We start from the raw sequence: 23842 nt of genomic DNA, 5'->3' as shown, positions 1-23842 counted from the left end.
AAGACATTTCCGACGCTTCCATAGACAATGAGGAGAGTGGAGGCTGACAGAGCTCTGCAGAGCCTGACTCTCGAGATCTCTGGGGGTCGAAGCAGCAGCAGGTGTTGGACTAATGTATGTGTTGGTGCCCTATAAAGTGCTTTATTCATAAGAACAGACTTACCCGGAGGAATGCGCTCAACGACAAGTTCGCACAAAGGACCGTAGAAAAAATCAGTGCAAATACATTTAACTCCATCATAAGACCCGCCATTCTGACATGGTTCTGGGAAAAGATGAAAAACGCATCATTTAGAAACTTCAAGTAGTCAAACGCCACGGAAGCCGCCGAGCAGTTTACTATATGTCCTGCACCTCGGTGGTGTGACGACGGCCTCAAACAGCACTCCAAATCTCAGCTACCTGACCCGCAGACAAGTGAACTGGGATAGAAGAGGCTAAGAGTGAACATGTTTCAGTTTATAGGTAAAGATTGGAGTTTTTGGATCCATTTCGACATCTCATTGTACAGTTGTGCTGAAAAGTTTACACACCCCGGCAGAATTTTTGCTTTTTGGCCTTTTTTTTCAGAGAATATCAATGATAACACCAAAACTTTTTCTCCACTCGTGGGTGTGTGAACTTTTGATCAGGGTCATTTGCATGTTTTGGGTTGTCATTATGACTTAAAAAGAGAAAACACAGTAGTTTGACAATAAATGGCTTCACCCAACCACTAACCATGAGTGGAGGAAAAGATTTGGTGTTATCATTCATATTCTCTGAAAAAAAGGCCAAGAAAGCAAAAATTCTGCCGGGGTATGTAAACTTTTCAGCACAACTGTATGTAATAAGTACAAAATTACAGAGTGATCTCCTGGTCTATAACCATGTATAACGGGTATGAGGAACACACGGGGGGCCACAAACACCAGACCCCTGAGGCCATGGCGTGATTTGTACAGTATGATGACAGCCATAACTCTTACAGCAACAACATTTTTTTGACCATCGTAAGCAGAGCGTCTCTTTCATTTTACGAGAGGAACCAATCAAAGCTCAGCTTCATGTAACCAGAAGAACCAATCAGAGTTCACCTTTCATGTTGCCAGATGAACCGATCAGAAGTCAGCTTTCATGTTACCTGAAGAACCAATCAGAGTTCAGCTTTCATGTTATAAGTGCAACTAATCAGAGCTCAATTTTTATTTTACCACAGCAGTCATAGAAACAAGGAGTCCGCCATGTACTAAAGTGAGTGCATGTGATTGTACACGGCCATCTCTGTAATGGGTAAGTACAATGTTCCTCCATTTCCCTGGACAAACCCCACAAAGAAAACACGGGCCTGTATTTATCTGGTGTCAATTTGCATATTGTGATATAGAGCATGATAGTATAACCTGGGCATCTTTTATGTATGTATATATATACTAGCTGAAGAGCCCGGCGCTGCCCGGGCATAGTAACTAACTACGTTTAGTTATAACATATTATAATGATTATATCTATATACAGTCATATGTAAAAGTTTGGGCACCCCTATTAATGTTAACCTTTTTTCTTTATAACAATTTTGGTTTTTGCAACAGGTATTTCAGTTTCATATATCTAATAACTGATGGACTCAGTTATATTTCTGGATTCAAATGAGGTTTATTGTACTAACAGAAAATGTGCAATCTGCATTTAAACAAAATTTGACCGGTGCAAAAGTATGGGCACCCTTATCATTTTCTTGATTTGAACACTCCTAACTACTTTTTACTGACTTCTTGAAGCACTAAATTGGTTTTGTACCTCATTGAGCTTTGAACTTCATAGCCAGGTGTATCAAATCATGAGAAAAGGTATTTAAGGTGGCCACTTGCAAGTAGTTCTCCTATTAGATTCTCCTATGAAGAGTGGCATCATGGGCTCCTCAAAACAACTCTCAAATGATCTGAAAACAAAGATTATTCAACATAGCTTTTCAGGGGAAGGATACAAAAAGTTGTCTCAGTGATTTAACCTGTCAGTTTCCACTGTGAGGAACATAGTTAGGAAATGGAAGAACACAGGTACAGTTCTTGTTAAGCCCAGAAGTGGCAGGCCAAGAAAAATATCAGAAAGGCAGAGAAGAAGAATGGTGAGAACACTCAAGGACAATCCACAGACCACCTCCAAAGACCTGCAGCATCATCTTGCTGCAGATGGTGTCACTGTGCATCGGTCAACAATACAGTGCACTTTGCACAAGGAGAAGCTGTATGGGAGAGTGATGCGAAAGAAGCCGTTTCTGCAAGCACGCCACAAACAGAGTCGCCTGAGGTATGCAAAAGCACATTTGGACAAGCCAGTTAGGCCGGTTTCACATTAGCGCTTTTTCAGCGCGCGCACGGCCGGGGGTAGCTCCGCCCCCAAGCCGGCTCTCTGCCCGGCGTGCCCGCCCCTTGCTTGTAGCGCCACCTACTAGCGGACAGCGGCGCCTGCGATCGGCGCACCCTATCTTTAGCATAGGGTGCGCAGATCGTGCGCAGGCCGTGCGCTAGTTGCGCTTTGACCTGCGCTGCGCACTTTTGACGGTGCGCCGTGCGCGCCAAAATCCGAAAAGTTTGATTTTGGCGCGCACGGCACACCGTCAAAATTGCGCAGCACAGGTCAAAGCGCAACTAGCGCACGGCCTGCGCACGATCTGCGCACCCTATGCTAAAGATAGGGTGCGCCGATCGCAGGCGCCGCTGTCCGCTAGTAGGCGGCGCTACAAGCAAGGGGCGGGCACGCCGGGCAGAGAGCCGGCTCGGGGGCGGAGCTACCCCCGGCCGTGCGCGCGCTGAAAAAGCGCTAATGTGAAACCGGCCTTAAATTTTGGAAGAAGGACCTGTGGACTGATGAAACAAAGATTGAGTTGTTTGGTCATACAAAAAGGCATTATGCATGCGCTGTATTGTTGACTGATGCACAGTGACACCATCTGCAGCAAGATGATGCTGCAGGTCTTTGGAGGTGGTCTGTGGATTGTCCTTGACTGTTCTCACCATTCTTCTTCTCTGCCTTTCTGATATTTTTCTTGGCCTGCCACTTCTGGGCTTAACAAGAACTGTATCTGTGTTCTTCCATTTCCTTACTATGTTCCTCACAGTGGAAACTGACAGGTTAAATCTCTGAGACAACTTTTTGTATCCTTCCCCTGAAAAGCTATGTTGAATAATCTTTGTTTTCAGATCATTTGAGAGTTGTTTTGAGGAGCTCATGATGCCACTCTTCATAGGAGAATCAAATAGGAGAACTACTTGCAAGTGGCCACTTTAAATACCTTTTCTCATGATTTGATACACCTGACTATGAAGTTCAAAGCTCAATGAGGTTACAAAACCAATTTAGTGCTTCAGGAAGTCAGTAAAAAAGTAGTTAGGAGTGTTCAAATCAAGAAAATGATAAGGGTGCCCATACTTTTGCACCGGTCAAATTTTGTTTAAATGCAGATTGCACATTTTCTGTTAGTACAATAAACCTCATTTGAATCCAGAAATATAACTGAGTCCATCAGTTATTAGATATATGAAACTGAAATAGCTGTTGCAAAAACCAAAATTGTTATAAAGAAAAAAGGTTAACATTAATAGGGGTGCCCAAACTTTTACATATGACTGTATATATATATATATATATATATATATATATATAAAGCTGAGGGTAGACCCCCGTCCACTCCGCATAGCCACATTCACTATAATATCCCTCATCATCCCATCAGCCAGAGCCACCGGACTACTACCCCTAATATCCCACATCATCCCATCAGCCAGAGCCACCGGACTACTACCCCTAATATCCCACATCATCCCATCAGCCAGAGCCATCGGACTACTACCCCTAATATCCCACATCATCCCGTCAGCCAGAGCCACCGGACTACTACCCCTAATATCCCACATCATCCCATCAGCCAGAGCCACCGGACTACTACCCCTAATATCCCACATCATCCTGTCAGCCAGAGCTACCGGACTACTACCACTAAAATCCCACATCATCCCAACAGCCAGAGCCACCGGACTACTACCCCTAATATCCCACATTATCCCGTCAGCCAGAGCCACCGGACTACTACCCCTAATACCCAACATCATCCCGTCAGCCAGAACTACCGGACTACTACCCCTAATATCCCACATCATCCCATCAGCCAGAGCCACCGGACTACTCCCCCTAATATCCCATATCATCCCATCAGCCAGAGCCACCGGACTACTACCCCTAATATCCCACATCATCCCGTCAGCCAGAGCCATCGGACTGCTACCCCTAATATCCCATATCATCCCGTCAGCCAGAGCCACCGGACTACTACCCCTAATATCCCACATCATCCCGTCAGCCAGAGCCACCGGACTACTACCCCTAATATCCCACATCATCCCGTCAGCCAGAACTACCGGACTACTACCCCTAATATCCCACATCATCCCATCAACCAGAGCCACCGGACTACTACCCCTAATATCCCACATCATCCCGTCAGCCAGAGCCACCGGACTACTACCCCTAATATCCCACATCATCCCGTCAGCCAGAGCCACCGGACTACTACCCCTAATATCCCATATCATCCCGTCAGCCAGAGTCACCGGACTACTACCCCTAATATCCCACATCATCCCGTCAGCCAGAGCCACCGGACTGCTACCCCTAATATCCCACATCATCCCGTCAGCCAGAGCCACCGGACTACTACCCCTAATATCCCATATCATCCCGTCAGCCAGAGTCACCGGACTACTACCCCTAATATCCCACATCATCCCGTCAGCCAGAGTCACCGGACTACTACCCCTAATATCCCACATCATCCCGTCAGCCAGAGCCACCGGACTGCTACCCCTAATATCCCACATCATCCCGTCAGCCATAGCCACCGGACTACTACCCCTAATATCCCACATCATCCCGACAGCCAGAGCTACCGGACTACTACCCCTAATATCCCACATCATCCCGTCAGCCAGAGCCACCGGACTACTACCCCTAATATCCCACATCATCCCGTCAGCCAGAGCCACCGGACTACTACCCCTTATATCCCACATCATCCCGTCAGCCAGAGCTACCGGAATACTATTCCTAATATCCCACATCATCCCGTCAGCTAGAGCCACCGGACTACTACTCCTAATATCCATCATCATCCCGTCAGCCAGAGCCACCGGACTACTACCCCTAATATCCCACATCATCCGGTCAGCCAGAGCCACCGGACTACTATCCCTAATATCCCACATCATCCCGTCAGCCAGAGCCACCAGACTACTACCCCTAATATCCCACATCATCCCGTCAGCCAGAGCTACCAGACTACTCCCCCTAATATCCCACATCATCCCGTCAGCCAGAGCCACCGGACTACTACCCCTAATATCCCACATCATCCCGTCAGCCAGAGCCAGTGGACTACTACCCCTAATATCCCACATCATCCCGTCAGCCAGAGCCACCGGACTACTACCATTAATATACCACATCATCCCGTCAGCCAGAGCCACCGGACTACTACCCCTAATATCCCACATCATCCCGTCAGCCAGTGCCACCGGACTACTACCCCTAATATCCCACATCATCCCGTCAGCCAGAGCCACCGGACTACTACCACTAATATCCCACATCATCCCATCAGCCAGAGCCACCGGACTGCTACCCCTAATATCCCCCATCATCCCATCAGCCAGAGCCACCGGAATACTACCCCTAATATCCCACATCATCCCATCAGCCAGAGCCACCGGACTGCTACCCCTAATATCCCACATCATCCCATCAGCCAGAGTCACCGGACTACTACCGCTAATATCCCACATCATCCCGTCAGCCAGAGCCACCGGACTACTACCCCTAATATCCCACATCATCCTGTCAGCCAGAGCTACCGGACTACTACCCCTAATATCCCACATCATCCCGTCAGCCAGAGCCACCGGACTACAACCCCTAATATCCCACATCATCCCGACAGCCAGAGCCACCGGACTACTACCCCTAATATCCCACATCATCCCGTCAGCCAGAGCCACCGGACTACTACCCCTAATATCCCACATCATCACGTCAGCCAGAGCCACCGGACTACTACCCCTAATATCCTACATCATCCCATCAGCCAGAGTCACCGGACTACTACCGCTAATATCCCACATCATCCCGTCAGCCAGCGCTACCGGACTAATATTCCTAATATCCCACATCATCCCGTCAGCCAGAGCCACCGGACTACAACCCCTAATATTCCACATCATCCCATCAGCCAGAGCCACCGGACTACTACCTCTAATATCCCACATCATCCCGTCAGCCAGAGCCACTGGAGTACTCCCCCTAATATCCCACATCATCCCGTCAGCCAGAGCCACCGGACTACTACCCCTAATATCCCACATCATCCCGTCAGCCAGAGCCACCGGACTACTACCCCTAATATCCCACATCATCCTGTCAGCCAGAGCTACCGGACTACAACCCCTAATATCCCACATCATCCCGTCAGCCAGAGCCACCGGACTACTACCCCTAATATCCCACATCATCCCGACAGCCAGAGCCACCGGACTACTACCCCTAATATCCCACATCATCCCGTCAGCCAGAGCCACCGGACTACTACCCCTAATATCCCACATCATCACGTCAGCCAGAGCCACCGGACTACTACCCCTAATATCCCACATCATCCCGTCAGCCAGAGCTACCGGACTACTATTCCTAATATCCCACATCATCCCGTCAGCCAGAGCCACCGGACTACTACCCCTAATATCCCACATCATCCCGTCAGCCAGAGCCACCGGACGACTACCCCTAATATCCCACATCATCCCATCAGCCAGAGCCACTGGACTACTACCCCTAATATCCCACATCATCCTGTCAGCCAGAGCCACCGGACTACTACCTCTAATATCCCACATCATCCTGTCAGCCAGAGCCACCGGACTACTACCCCTAATATCCCACATCATCCCATCAGCCAGAGCTACCAGACTACTACCCCTAATATCCCACATCATCCCGTCAGCCAGAGCTACCGGACTACTACCCCTAATATCCCACATCATCCCGTCAGCCAGAGCCACCGGACTACTACCCCTAATATCCCACATCATCCCGTCAGCCAGAGCCACCAGACTACTACCCCTAATATCCCACATCATCCCGTCAGCCAGAGCTACCGGACTACTACCCCTAATATCCCACATCATCCCGTCAGCCAGATCCACCGGACTACTACCCCTAATATCCCACATCATCCCGTCAGCCAGAGCTACCGGACTACTACCCCTAATATCCCACATCATCCCGTCAGCCAGAGCCACCGGACTACTACCCCTAATATCCCACATCATCCCATCAGCCAGAGCCACCGGACTACTACCCCTAATATCCCATATCATCACGTCAGCCAGAGCCACCGGACTACTACCACTAATATCCCACATCATCCCGTCAGCCAGAGTCACCGGACTACTACCCCTAATATCCCACATCATCCCGTCAGAGCCACCGGACTACTACCCCTAATATCCCACATCATCACGTCAGCCAGAGCCACCGGACTACTACCCCTAATATCCCACATCATTCCATCAGCCAGATCCACCGGACTACTACCCCTAATATCCCACATCATCACGTCAGCCAGAGCTAACGGACTACTACCCCTAATATCCCACATCATCCCGTCAGCCAGAGCCACCGGACTACTACCACTAATATCCCACATCATCCCGTCAGCCAGAGCCACAGGACTACTACCCCTAATATCCCACATCATCCCGTCAGCCAGAGCCACCGGACTACTACCCCTAATATCCCACATCATCCCGTCAGCCAGATCCACCGGACTACTACCCCTAATATCCCACATCATCCTGTCAGCCAGAGCTACCGGACTACTACCCCTAATATCCCACATCATCCCATCAGCCAGAGCCACCGGACTACTACCCCTAATATCCCACATCATCCCGTCAGCCAGATCCACCGGACTACTACCCCTAATACCCCACATCATCCCGTCAGCCAGAACTACCGGACTACTACCCCTAATATCCCACATCATCCCATCAGCCAGAGCCACCGGACTACTCCACCTAATATCCCACATCATCCCGTCAGTCAGAGCCACCAGACTACTACCCCTAATATCCCACATCATCCCATCAGCCAGAGCCACCGGACTACTACCCCTAATATCCCACATCATCCCGTCAGCCAGAGCCACCGGACTACTACCCCTAATATCCCACATCATCCCGTCAGCCAGAGCCACCGGACTACTACCCCTAATATCCCACATCATCCCGTCAGCCAGAGCTACCGGACTACTACCCCTAATATCACTCATCATCCCGTCAGCCAGAGCCACCAGACTACTACCCCTAATATCCCACATCATCCCATCAGCCAGAGCCACCGGACTACTACCCCTAATATCCCACATCATCCCATCAGCCAGAGCCACCGGACTACTACCCCTAATATCCCACATCATCCCGTCAGCCAGAGCTACCGGACTACTACCCCTAATATCCCACATCATCCTGTCAGCCAGAGCTACCGGACTACTACCACTAATATCCCACATCATCCTATCAGCCAGAGCCACCGGACTACTACCACTAATTTCCCACATCATCCTATCAGCCAGAGCTACCGGACTACTACCCCTAATATCCCACATCATCCTGTCAGCCAGAGCTACCGGACTACTACCCCTAATACCCCACATCATCCCATCAGCCAGAGCCACTGGACTACTACCATTAATATCCCACATCATCCCATCAGCCAGAGCCAGCGGACTACTACCCCTAATACCCCACATCATCCCATCAGCCAGAGCCACCGGACTACTACCCCTAATATCCCACATCATCCCATCAGCCAGAGCCACCGGACTACTACCCCTAATATCCCACATCGTCCCGTCAGCCAGAGCAACCGGACTACTACCCCTAATATCCCTCATCATCCCGTCAGCCAGAGCCACTGGACTACTACCCCTAATATCCCACATCATCCCATCAGCCAGAGCCACTGGACTACTACCCATAATACCCCACATCATCCCATCAGCCAGAGCCACCGGACTACTACCCCTAATATCCCACATCATCCCATCAGCCAGAGCCACCGGACTACTACCCCTAATATCCCACATCATCCCGTCAGCCAGAGCCACCGGACTACTACCCCTAATATCCCTCATCATCCCGTCAGCCAGAGCCAATGGACTACTACCCCTAATATCCCACATCATCCCATCAGCCAGAGCCACTGGACTACTACCCCTAATACCCCACATCATCCCGTCAGCCAGAGCCACCGGACTACTACCCCTAATACCCCACATCATCCCATCAGCCAGAGCCACCGGACTACTACCCCTAATATCCCACATCATCCCATCAGCCAGAGTCACCGGACTACTACCCCTAATATCCCTCATCATCCCGTCAGCCAGAGCCACCGGACTACTACCGCTAATATCCCTCATCATCCCGTCAGCCAGAGCCACTGGACTACTACCCCTAATATCCCACATCATCCCGTCAGCCAGAGCCACTGGACTACTACCCCTAATATCCCACATCATCCCATCAGCCAGAGCCACCGGACTACTACCACTAATATCCCACATCATCCCATCAGCCAGAGCCACCGGACTACTACCCCTAATATCCCTCATCATCCCGTCAGCCAGAGCCACCGGACTACTACCCCTAATATCCCTCATCATCCCGTCAGCCAGAGCCACTGGACTACTACCCCTAATATCCCACATCATCCCATCAGCCAGAGCCACTGGACTACTACCCCTAATACCCCACATCATCCCGTCAGCCAGAGCCACCTGACTACTACCCCTAATACCCCACATCATCCCATCAGCCAGAGCCACCGGACTACTACCCCTAATATCCCACATCATCCCGTCAGCCAGAGCCACCGGACTACTACCCCTAATATCCCACATCATCCCGTCAGCCAGAGCCACCGGACTACTACCCCTAATATCCCACATCATCCCGTCAGCCAGTGCCACCGGACTACTACCCCTAATATCCCACATCATCCCGTCAGCCAGAGCCACCGGACTACTACCACTAATATCCCACATCATCCCATCAGCCAGAGCCACCGGACTACTACCCCTAATATCCCACATCATCCCGTCAGCCAGTGCCACCGGACTACTACCCCTAATATCCCACATCATCCCGTCAGCCAGAGCCACCGGACTACTACCACTAATATCCCCCATCATCCCATCAGCCAGAGCCACCGGAATACTACCCCTAATATCCCACATCATCCCATCAGACAGAGCCACCGGACTGCTACCCCTAATATCCCACATCATCCCATCAGCCAGAGTCACCGGACTACTACCGCTAATATCCCACATCATCCCGTCAGCCAGAGCCACCGGACTACTACCCCTAATATCCCACATCATCCTGTCAGCCAGAGCTACCGGACTACTACCCCTAATATCCCACATCATCCCGTCAGCCAGAGCCACCGGACTACTACCCCTAATATCCCACATCATCCCGACAGCCAGAGCCACCGGACTACTACCCCTAATATCCCACATCATCCCGTCAGCCAGAGCCACCGGACTACTACCCCTAATATCCCACATCATCACGTCAGCCAGAGCCACCGGACTACTACCCCTAATATCCCACATCATCCCATCAGCCAGAGTCACCGGACTACTACCGCTAATATCCCACATCATCCCGTCAGCCAGCGCTACCGGACTAATATTCCTAATATCCCACATCATCCCGTCAGCCAGAGCCACCGGACTACAACCCCTAATATTCCACATCATCCCATCAGCCAGAGCCACCGGACTACTACCCCTAATATCCCACATCATCCCGTCAGCCAGAGCCACTGGAGTACTCCCCCTAATATCCCACATCATCCCGTCAGCCAGAGCCACCGGACTACTACCCCTAATATCCCACATCATCCCGTCAGCCAGAGCCACCGGACTACTACCCCTAATATCCCACATCATCCTGTCAGCCAGAGCTACCGGACTACTACCCCTAATATCCCACATCATCCCGTCAGCCAGAGCCACCGGACTACTACCCCTAATATCCCACATCATCCTGTCAGCCAGAGCTACCGGACTACTACCCCTAATATCCCACATCATCCCGTCAGCCAGAGCCACCGGACTACTACCCCTAATATCCCACATCATCCCGACAGCCAGAGCCACCGGACTACTACCCCTAATATCCCACATCATCCTGTCAGCCAGAGCCACTGTACTACTACCCCTAATATCCCACATCATCACGTCAGCCAGAGCCACCGGACTACTACCCCTAATATCCCACATCATCCCGTCAGCCAGAGCTACCGGACTACTATTCCTAATATCCCACATCATCCCGTCAGCCAGAGCCACCGGACTACTACCCCTAATATCCCACATCATCCCGTCAGCCAGAGCCACCGGACGACTACCCCTAATATCCCACATCATCCCATCAGCCAGAGCCACTGGACTACTACCCCTAATATCCCACATCATCCTGTCAGCCAGAGCCACCGGACTACTACCTCTAATATCCCACATCATCCTGTCAGCCAGAGCCACCGGACTACTACCCCTAATATCCCACATCATCCCATCAGCCAGAGCTACCAGACTACTACCCCTAATATCCCACATCATCCCGTCAGCCAGAGCTACCGGACTACTACCCCTAATATCCCACATCATCCCGTCAGCCAGAGCCACCGGACTACTACCCCTAATATCCCACATCATCCCGTCAGCCAGAGCCACCAGACTACTACCCCTAATATCCCACATCATCCCGTCAGCCAGAGCTACCGGACTACTACCCCTAATATCCCACATCATCCTGTCAGCCAGATCCACCGGACTACTACCCCTAATATCCCACATCATCCCGTCAGCCAGAGCTACCGGACTACTACCCCTAATATCCCACATCATCCCGTCAGCCAGAGCCACCGGACTACTACCCCTAATATCCCACATCATCCCATCAGCCAGAGCCACCGGACTACTACCCCTAATATCCCATATCATCACGTCAGCCAGAGCCACCGGACTACTACCACTAATATCCCACATCATCCTGTCAGCCAGAGTCACCGGACTACTACCCCTAATATCCCACATCATCCCGTCAGAGCCACCGGACTACTACCCCTAATATCCCACATCATCCCGTCAGCCAGAGCCACCGGACTACTACCCCTAATATCCCACATCATTCCATCAGCCAGATCCACCGGACTACTACCCCTAATATCCCACATCATCACGTCAGCCAGAGCTACCGGACTACTACCCCTAATATCCCACATCATCCCGTCAGCCAGAGCCACCGGACTACTACCACTAATATCCCACATCATCCCGTCAGCCAGAGCCACAGGACTACTACCCCTAATATCCCACATCATCCCGTCAGCCAGAGCCACCGGACTACTACCCCTAATATCCCACATCATCCCGTCAGCCAGATCCACCGGACTACTACCCCTAATATCCCACATCATCCTGTCAGCCAGAGCCACCGGACTACTACCTCTAATATCCCACATCATCCCGTCAGCCAGAGCTACCGGACTACTACCCCTAATATCCCACATCATCCCATCAGCCAGAGCCACCGGACTACTACCCCTAATATCCCACATCATCCCGTCAGCCAGAGCCACCGGACTACTACCCCTAATACCCCACATCATCCCGTCAGCCAGAACTACCGGACTACTACCCCTAATATCCCACATCATCCCATCAGCCAGAGCCACCGGACTACTCCACCTAATATCCCACATCATCCCGTCAGTCAGAGCCACCAGACTACTACCCCTAATATCCCACATCATCCCATCAGCCAGAGCCACCGGACTACTACCCCTAATATCCCACATCATCCCGTCAGCCAGAGCCACCGGACTACTACCCCTAATATCCCACATCATCCCGTCAGCCAGAGCCACCGGACTACTACCCCTAATATCCCACATCATCCCGTCAGCCAGAGCTACCGGACTACTACCCCTAATATCACTCATCATCCCGTCAGCCAGAGCCACCAGACTACTACCCCTAATATCCCTCATCATCCCATCAGCCAGAGCCACCGGACTACTACCCCTAATATCCCACATCATCCCATCAGCCAGAGCCACCGGACTACTACCCCTAATATCCCACATCATCCCGTCAGCCAGAGCTACCGGACTACTACCCCTAATATCCCACATCATCCTGTCAGCCAGAGCTACCGGACTACTACCACTAATATCCCACATCATCCTATCAGCCAGAGCCACCGGACTACTACCACTAATATCCCACATCATCCTATCAGCTAGAGCTACCGGACTACTACCCCTAATATCCCACATCATCCTGTCAGCCAGAGCTACCGGACTACTACCCCTAATACCCCACATCATCCCATCAGCCAGAGCCACTGGACTACTACCACTAATATCCCACATCATCCCATCAGCCAGAGCCAGCGGACTACTACCCCTAATACCCCACATCATCCCATCAGCCAGAGCCACCGGACTACTACCCCTAATATCCCACATCATCCCATCAGCCAGAGCCACCGGACTACTACCCCTAATATCCCACATCGTCCCGTCAGCCAGAGCAACCGGACTACTACCCCTAATATCCCTCATCATCCCGTCAGCCAGAGCCACTGGACTACTACCCCTAATATCCCACATCATCCCATCAGCCAGAGCCACTGGACTACTACCCATAATACCCCACATCATCCCATCAGCCAGAGCCACCGGAGTACTACCCCTAATATCGCACATCATCCCGTCAGCCAGAGCCACCGGACTACTACCCCTAATACCCCACATCATCCCATCAGCCAGAGCCACCGGACTACTACCCCTAATATCCCACATCATCCCATCAGCCAGAGCCACCGGACTACTACCCCTAATATCCCACATCATCCCGTCAGCCAGAGCCACCGGACTACTACCCCTAATATCCCTCATCATCCCGTCAGCCAGAGCCAATGGACTACTACCCCTAATATCCCACATCATCCCATCAGCCAGAGCCACTGGACTACTACCCCTAATACCCCACATCATCCCGTCAGCCAGAGCCACCGGACTACTACCCCTAATACCCCACATCATCCCATCAGCCAGAGCCACCGGACTACTACCCCTAATATCCCACATCATCCCATCAGCCAGAGTCACCGGACTACTACCCCTAATATCCCTCATCATCCCGTCAGCCAGAGCCACCGGACTACTACCGCTAATATCCCTCATCATTCCGTCAGCCAGAGCCACTGGACTACTACCCCTAATATCCCACATCATCCCGTCAGCCAGAGCCACTGGACTACTACCCCAAATATCCCACATCATCCCATCAGCCAGAGCCACCGGACTACTACCACTAATATCCCACATCATCCCATCAGCCAGAGCCACCGGACTACTACCCCTAATATCCCTCATCATCCCGTCAGCCAGAGCCACCGGACTACTACCCCTAATATCCCTCATCATCCCGTCAGCCAGAGCCACTGGACTACTACCCCTAATATCCCACATCATCCCATCAGCCAGAGCCACTGGACTACTACCCCTAATACCCCACATCATCCCGTCAGCCAGAGCCACCTGACTACTACTCCTAATACCCCACATCATCCCATCAGCCAGAGCCACCGGACTACTACCCCTAATATCCCACATCATCCCGTCAGCCAGAGCCACCGGACTACTACCCCTAATACCCCACATCATCCCATCAGCCAGAGCCACCGGACTACTACCCCTAATATCCCACATCATCCCATCAGCCAGAGCCACCGGACTACTATCCCTAATATCCCTCATCATCCCGTCAGCCAGAGCCACCGGACTACTACCCCTAATATCCCTCATCATCCCGTCAGCCAGAGCCACCGGACTACTACATCTAATACCCCACATCATCCCATCAGCCAGAGCCACCGGACTACTACCCCTAATATCCCTCATCATCCCGTCAGCCAGGGCCACCGGACTACTACCCCAAATATCCCACATCATCCCGTCAGCCAGAGCCACTGGACTACTACCCCTAATATCCCACATCATCCCGCCAGCCAGAGCCACCGGACTACTACCCCAAATATCCCACATCATCCCGCCAGCCAGAGCCACCGGACTACTACCCCTAATATCCCACATCATCCCATCAGCCAGAGCCACCAGACTACTACCCCTAATATCCCACATCATCCCGTCAGTCAGAGCCACCGGACTACTACCCCTAATATCCCACATCATCCCGTCAGCCAGAGCCACTGGAATACTACCCCTAATATCCCACATCATCCCGCCAGCCAGAGCCACCGGACTACTACCCCTAATATCCCACATCATCCCGTCAGCCAGAGCCACTGGACTACTACCCCTAATATCCCACATCATCCCATCAGCCAGAGCCACCAGAATACTACCCCTAATATCCCACATCATCCCGTCAGCCAGAGCCACCGGACTACTACCCCTAATATCTCACATCATCCCATCAGCCAGAGCCACTGGAATACTACCCCTAATATCCCACATCATCCCATCAGCCAGAGCCACCGGACTACTACCCCTAATATCCCACATCATCCCATCAGCCAGAGCCACCGGACTACTACCCCTAATATCCCACATCATCCCGTCAGCCAGAGCCACTGTACTACTACCCCTAATATCCCACATCATCCCGTCAGCCAGAGCCACCGGACTACTACCCCTAATATCCCACATCATCCCGTCAGCCAGAGCCACCGGACTACTACCCCTAATATCCCACATCATCCCATCAGCCAGAGCCACTGGACTACTACCCCTAATATCCCACATCATCCCGTCAGCCAGAGCCACCGGACTACTACCGCTAATATCCCACATCTTCCCATCAGCCAGAGCCACTGGACTACTACCCCTAATATCCCACATCATCCCATCAGCCAGAGTCACCGGACTACTACCCCTAATATCCCACATCATCCCGTCAGCCAGAGCCACTGGACTACTACCCCTAATATCCCACATCATCCCATCAGCCAGAGCCACCAGACTACTACCCCTAATATCCCACATCATCCCGTCAGCCAGAGCCACCGGACTACTACCCCTAATATCTCACATCATCCCATCAGCCAGAGCCACTGGAATACTACCCCTAATATCCCACATCATCCCATCAGCCAGAGCCACCAGACTACTACCTCTAATATCCCACATCATCCCGTCAGCCAGAGCCACTGGACTACTAACCCTAATATCCCACATCATCCCGTCAGCCAGAGCCACCGGACTACTACCCCTAATATCCCACATCATCCCGTCAGCCAGAGCCACTGGACTACTACCCCTAATATCCCACATCATCCCGTCAGCCAGAGCCACCGGACTACTACCCCTAATATCCCACATCATCCCGTCAGCCAGAGCCACCGGACTACTACCCCTAATATCCCACATCATCCCATCAGCCAGAGCCACTGGACTACTACCCCTAATATCCCACATCATCCCGTCAGCCAGAGCCACCGGACTACTACCGCTAATATCCCACATCTTCCCATCAGCCAGAGCCACTGGACTACTACCCCTAATATCCCACATCATCCCATCAGCCAGAGTCACCGGACTACTACCCCTAATATCCCACATCATCCTGTCAGCCAGAGCCACCGGACTACTACCCCTAAAATCCCTCATCATCCCGTCAGCCAGAGCCACCGGACTACTACCCCTAATATCCCACATCATCCCGGCAGCCAGAGGTACCGGACTACTACCCCTAATATCCCTCATCATCCCGTCAGCCAGAGCCACCGGACTACTACCCCTAATATCCCACATCATCCCATCAGCCAGAGCCACTGGACTACTACCCCTAATATCCCACATCATCCCATCAGCCAGAGCCACCAGACTACTACCTCTAATATCCCACATCATCCCGTCAGCCAGAGCCACTGGACTACTACCCCTAATATCCCACATCATCCCGTCAGCCAAAGCCACCGGACTACTACCCCTAATATCCCTCATCATCCCATCAGCCAGAGCCACTGGACTACTACCCCTAATATCCCACATCATCCCGTCAGCCAGAGCCACCGGACTACTACCCCTAATATCCCTCATCATCCCATCAGCCAGAGCCACTGGACTACTACCCCTAATATCCCACATCATCCCGTCAGCCAGAGCCACTGGACTACTACCCCTAATATCCCACATCATCTCGTCAGCCAGAGCCACTGGACTACTACCCCTAATATCCCTCATCATCCCATCAGCCAGAGCCACTGGACTACTACCCCTAATATCCCACATCATCCCGTCAGCCAGAACCACTGGACTACTACCCCTAATATCCCTCATCATCCCATCAGCCAGAGCCACTGGACTACTACCCCTAATATCCCTCATCATCCCATCAGCCAGAGCCACTGGACTACTACCCCTAATATCCCACATCATCCCATCAGCCAGAGCCACCGGACTACTACCACTAATATCCCACATCATCCCGGCAGCCAGAGGTACCGGACTACTACCCCTAATATCCCTCATCATCCCGTCAGCCAGAGCCACCAGACTACTACCCCTAATATCCCACAATATCCCGGCAGCCAGAGCCACCGGACTACTACCCCTAATATCCCACATCATCCCATCAGCCAGAGCCACTGGACTACTACCCCTAATATCCCACATCATCCCATCAGCCAGAGCCACCGGACTACTACCCCTAATATCCCACATCATCCCATCAGCCAGAGCCACCGGACTACTACCCCTAATATCCCACATCATCCTGTCAGGCAGAGCCACCGGACTACTACCACTAATATCCCACATCATCCCGTCAGCCAGAGCCACTGGACTACTACCTCTAATATCCCTCATCATCCCGTCAGCCAGAGCCACCGGACTACTACCCCTAATATCCCACATCATCCCGGCAGCCAGAGGTACCGGACTACTACCCCTAATATCCCACATCATCCCATCAGCCAGAGGTACCGGACTACTACCCCTAATATCCCACATCATCCCGTCAGCCAGAGCCACCGGACTACTACCCCTAATATCCCACATCATCTCGTCAGCCATAGCCACCGAACTACTACCCCTAATATCCCACATCATCCCGTCAGCCAGAGCCACCAGACTACTACCCCTAATATCCCACATCATCCCGTCAGCCAGAGCCACCGGACTACTACCCCTAATATCCCACATCATCCCATCAGCCAGAGCCACTGGACTACTCCCCCTAATATCCCACATCATCCTGTCAGCCAGAGCCACCGGACTACTACCCCTTATATCCCACATCATCCCGGCAGCCAGAGGTACCGGACTACTACCCCTAATATCCCACATCATCCTGTCAGCCAGAGCCACCGGACTACTACCCCTAATATCCCACATCATCCCGGCAGCCAGAGGTACCGGACTACTACCCCTAATATCCCTCATCATCCCGTCAGCCAGAGCCACCGGACTACTACCCCTAATATCCCACATCATCCTGTCAGGCAGAGCCACCGGACTACTACCACTAATATCCCACATCATCCCGTCAGCCAGAGCCACTGGACTACTACCTCTAATATCCCTCATCATCCCGTCAGCCAGAGCCACCGGACTACTACCCCTAATATCCCACATCATCCCGGCAGCCAGAGGTACCGGACTACTACCCCTAATATCCCACATCATCCCGTCAGCCAGAGGTACCGGACTACTACCCCTAATATCCCACATCATCCCGTCAGCCAGAGCCACCGGACTACTACCCCTAATATCCCACATCATCTCGTCAGCCATAGCCACCGAACTACTACCCCTAATATCCCACATCATCCCGTCAGCCAGAGCCACCAGACTACTACCCCTAATATCCCACATCGTCCCATCAGCCAGAGCCACTGGACTACTCCCCCTAATATCCCACATCATCCTGTCAGCCAGAGCCACCGGACTACTACCCCTTATATCCCACATCATCCCGGCAGCCAGAGGTACCGGACTACTACCCCTAATATCCCACATCATCCTGTCAGCCAGAGCCACCGGACTACTACCCCTAATATCCCACATCATCCCGGCAGCCAGAGGTACCGGACTACTACCCCTAATATCCCTCATCATCCCGTCAGCCAGAGCCACCGGACTACTACCCCTAATATCCCACATCATCCCATCAGCCAGAGCCACTGGACTACTTCCCCTAATATCCCACATCATCCCATCAGCCAGAGCCACCAGACTACTACCTCTAATATCCCACATCATCCCGTCAGCCAGAGCCACTGGACTACTACCCCTAATATCCCACATCATCCCGTCAGCCAGAGCCACCGGACTACTACCCCTAATATCCCTCATCATCCCATCAGCCAGAGCCACTGGACTACTACCCCTAATATCCCACATCATCCCGTCAGCCAGAGCCACTGGACTACTACCCCTAATATCCCTCATCATCCCATCAGCCAGAGCCACCAGACTACTACCTCTAATATCCCACATCATCCCGTCAGCCAGAGCCACTGGACTACTACCCCTAATATCCCTCATCATCCCATCAGCCAGAGCCACCGGACTACTACCCCTAATATCCCACATCATCCCGTCAACCAGAGCCACCGGACTACTACCCCTAATATCCCACATCATCCCATCAGCCAGAGCCACTGGACTACTACCCCTAATATCCCACATCATCCTGTCAGCCAGAGCCACCGGACTACTACCACTAATATCCCACATCATCCCGGCAGCCAGAGGTACCGGACTACTACCCCAAATATCCCTCATCATCCCGTCAGCCAGAGCCACCGGACTACTACCCCTAATATCCCACATCATCCCGGCAGCCAGAGCCACCGGACTACTACCCCTAATATCCCACATCATCCCATCAGCCAGAGCCACTGGACTACTACCCCTAATATCCGTCATCATCCCATCAGCCAGAGCCACCGGACTACTACCCCTAATATCCCACATCATCCCATCAGCCAGTACCACCGGACTACTACCCCTAATATCCCACATCTTCCTGTCAGCCAGAGCCACCGGACTACTACCACTAATATCCCACATCATCCCGTCAGCCAGAGGTACCGGACTACTACCCCTAATATCCCACATCATCCCATCAGCCAGAGCCACTGGACTACTACCCCTAATATCCCTCATCATCCCATCAGCCAGAGCCACCGGACTACTACCCCTAATATCCCACATCATCCCATCAGCCAGTACCACCGGACTACTACCCCTAATATCCCACATCATCCTGTCAGCCAGAGCCACCGGACTACTACCACTAATATCCCACATCATCCCGTCAGCCAGAGGTACCGGACTACTACCCCTAATATCCCACATCATCCCATCAGCCAGAGCCACTGGACTACTACCCCTAATATCCGTCATCATCCCATCAGCCAGAGCCACCGGACTACTACCCCTAATATCCAACATCATCCCATCAGCCAGAGCCACCGGACTACTACCCCTAATATCCCTCATCATCCCATCAGCCAGAGCCACTGGACTACTACCCCTAATATCCCTCATCATCCCGTCAGCCAGAGCCACCGGACTACTACCCCTAATATCCCTCATCATCCCATCAGCCAGAGCCACTGGACTACTACCCCTAATATCCCACATCATCCCATCAGCCAGAGCCACCGGACTACTACCCCTAATATCCCTCATCATCCCATCAGCCAGAGCCACTGGACTACTACCCCTAATATCCCACATCATCCCGTCAGCCAGAGCCACCGGACTACTACCCTTAATATCCCTCATCATCCCATCAGCCAGAGCCACTGGACTACTACCCCTAATATCCCTCATCATCCCGTCAGCCAGAGCCACCGGACTACTACCCCTAATATCCCTCATCATCCCATCAGCCAGAGCCACCGGACTAGTACCCCTAATATCCCTCATCATCCCATCAGCCAGAGCCACCAGACTACTACTCCTAATATCCCACATCATCCCGTCAGCCAGAGCCACTGGACTACTACCCCTAATATCCCTCATCATCCCGTCAGCCAGAGCCACCGGACTACTACCCCTAATATCCCACATCTTCCCGTCAGCCAGAGCCACCGGACTACTACCCCTAATATCCCACATCATCCCGTCAGCCAGAGCCACCGGACTACTACCCCTAATATCCCACATCATCTCGTCAGCCAGAGCCACCAGACTACTACCCCTAATATCCCACATCATCCCGTCAGCCAGAGCCACCGGACTACTACCCCTAATATCCTTCATCATCCCGTCAGCCAGAGCCACCGGACTACTCCCTCTAATATCCCACATCATCCCATCAGCCAGAGCCACCAGACTACTACTCCTAATATCCCACATCATCCCGTCAGCCAGAGCCACCGGACTACTACCCCTAATATCCTTCATCATCCCGTCAGCCAGAGCCACCGGACTACTACCTCTAATATCCCACATCATCCCATCAGCCAGAGCCACCGGACTACTACTCCTAATATCCCACATCATCCCGTCAGCCAGAGCCACTGGACTACTACCCCTAATATCCCTCATCATCCCGTCAGCCAGAGCCACCGGACTACTACCCCTAATATCCCACATCATCCCATCAGCCAGAGCCACCGGACTACTACCCCTAATATCCCACATCATCCCGTCAGCCAGAGCCACCGGACTACTACCCCTAATATCCCTCATCATCCCGTCAGCCAGAGCTACCGGACTACTACCCCTAATATCCCACATCATCCCGTCAGCCAGAGCCACCGGACTACTACCCCTAATATCCCACATCATCTCGTCAGCCAGAGCCACCAGACTACTACCCCTAATATCCCACATCATCCCATCAGCCAGAGCCACCGGACTACTACCCCTAATATCCCACATCTTCCCGTCAGCCAGAGCCACCGGACTACTACCCCTAATATCCCACATCATCCCGTCAGCCAGAGCCACCGGACTACTACCTCTAATATCCCACATCATCCCATCAGCCAGAGCCACCAGACTACTACTCCTAATATCCCACATCATCCCGTCAGCCAGAGCCACCGGACTACTACCCCTAATATCCTTCATCATCCCGTCAGCCAGAGCCACCGGACTACTACCTCTAATATCCCACATCATCCCATCAGCCAGAGCCACCAGACTACTACTCCTAATATCCCACATCATCCCGTCAGCCAGAGCCTCCGGACTACTACCCCTAATATCCTTCATCATCCCGTCAGCCAGAGCCACCGGACTACTACCTCTAATATCCCACATCATCCCATCAGCCAGAGCCACCGGACTACTACTCCTAATATCCCACATCATCCCGTCAGCCAGAGCCACTGGACTACTACCCCTAATATCCCTCATCATCCCGTCAGCCAGAGCCACCGGACTACTACCCCTAATATCCCACATCATCCCATCAGCCAGAGCCACCGGACTACTACCCCTAATATCCCACATCATCCCGTCAGCCAGAGCCACCGGACTACTACCCCTAATATCCCTCATCATCCCGTCAGCCAGAGCTACCGGACTACTACCCCTAATATCCCACATCATCCCGTCAGCCAGAGCCACCGGACTACTACCCCTAATATCCCACATCATCTCGTCAGCCAGAGCCACCAGACTACTACCCCTAATATCCCACATCATCCCGTCAGCCAGAGCCACCGGACTACTACCCCTAATATCCCACATCTTCCCGTCAGCCAGAGCCACCGGACTACTACCCCTAATATCCCACATCATCCCGTCAGCCAGAGCCACCGGACTACTACCTCTAATATCCCACATCATCCCATCAGCCAGAGCCACCAGACTACTACTCCTAATATCCCACATCATCCCGTCAGCCAGAGCCACCGGACTACTACCCCTAATATCCTTCATCATCCCGTCAGCCAGAGCCACCGGACTACTACCTCTAATATCCCACATCATCCCATCAGCCAGAGCCACCAGACTACTACTCCTAATATCCCACATCATCCCGTCAGCCAGAGCCACCGGACTACTACCCCTAATATCCTTCATCATCCCGTCAGCCAGAGCCACCGGACTACTACCTCTAATATCCCACATCATCCCATCAGCCAGAGCCACCGGACTACTACTCCTAATATCCCACATCATCCCGTCAGCCAGAGCCACTGGACTACTACCCCTAATATCCCTCATCATCCCGTCAGCCAGAGCCACCGGACTACTACCCCTAATATCCCACATCATCCCGTCAGCCAGAGCCACCGGACTACTACCCCTAATATCCCTCATCATCCCGTCAGCCAGAGCTACCGGACTACTACCCCTAATATCCCACATCATCCCATCAGCCAGAGCTACCGGACTACTACCCCTAATATCCCACATCATCCCATCAGCCAGAGCCTCCGGACTACTACCCCTAATATCCCACATCATCCCGTCAGCCAGAGCCTCCGGACTACTACCCCTAATATCCCACATCATCCCGTCAGCCAGAGCCTCCGGACTACTACCCCTAATATCCCACATCATCCCATCAGCCAGAGCCACCGGACTACTACCCCTAATATCCCACATCATCCCGGCAGCCAGAGCCACCGGACTACTACCCCTAATATCCCTCATCATCCCGGCAGCCAGAGCCACCGGACTACTACCCCTAATATCCCTCATCATCCCGTCAGCCAGAGCCACCGGACTACTACCC

General features: G+C 52.4%; 1 protein-coding gene across 1 annotated transcript in view; it reads right to left on the bottom strand.

Annotated features, from left to right (window-relative positions):
* LOC141074123 (uncharacterized) overlaps positions 1-23842 on the bottom strand; it is a 236798-nt gene that overhangs the window by 76507 nt on the left and 136449 nt on the right. The window contains exon 16 of the mRNA XM_073561654.1: positions 164-265. Within this exon, the coding sequence (XP_073417755.1) occupies positions 164-265 (102 nt within the window). The remainder of the gene's footprint in view (positions 1-163; positions 266-23842) is intronic.

Source organism: Dendrobates tinctorius, unplaced genomic scaffold (assembly GCF_039654945.1).
Source record: "Dendrobates tinctorius isolate UK_male_01 unplaced genomic scaffold, ASM3965494v1 ptg000324l, whole genome shotgun sequence".
Classification (NCBI taxonomy): domain Eukaryota; kingdom Metazoa; phylum Chordata; class Amphibia; order Anura; family Dendrobatidae; genus Dendrobates; species Dendrobates tinctorius.
The sequence above is the reverse complement of the archived record's forward strand: the minus strand, read 5'-3'. Positions and strand labels throughout refer to the sequence as shown.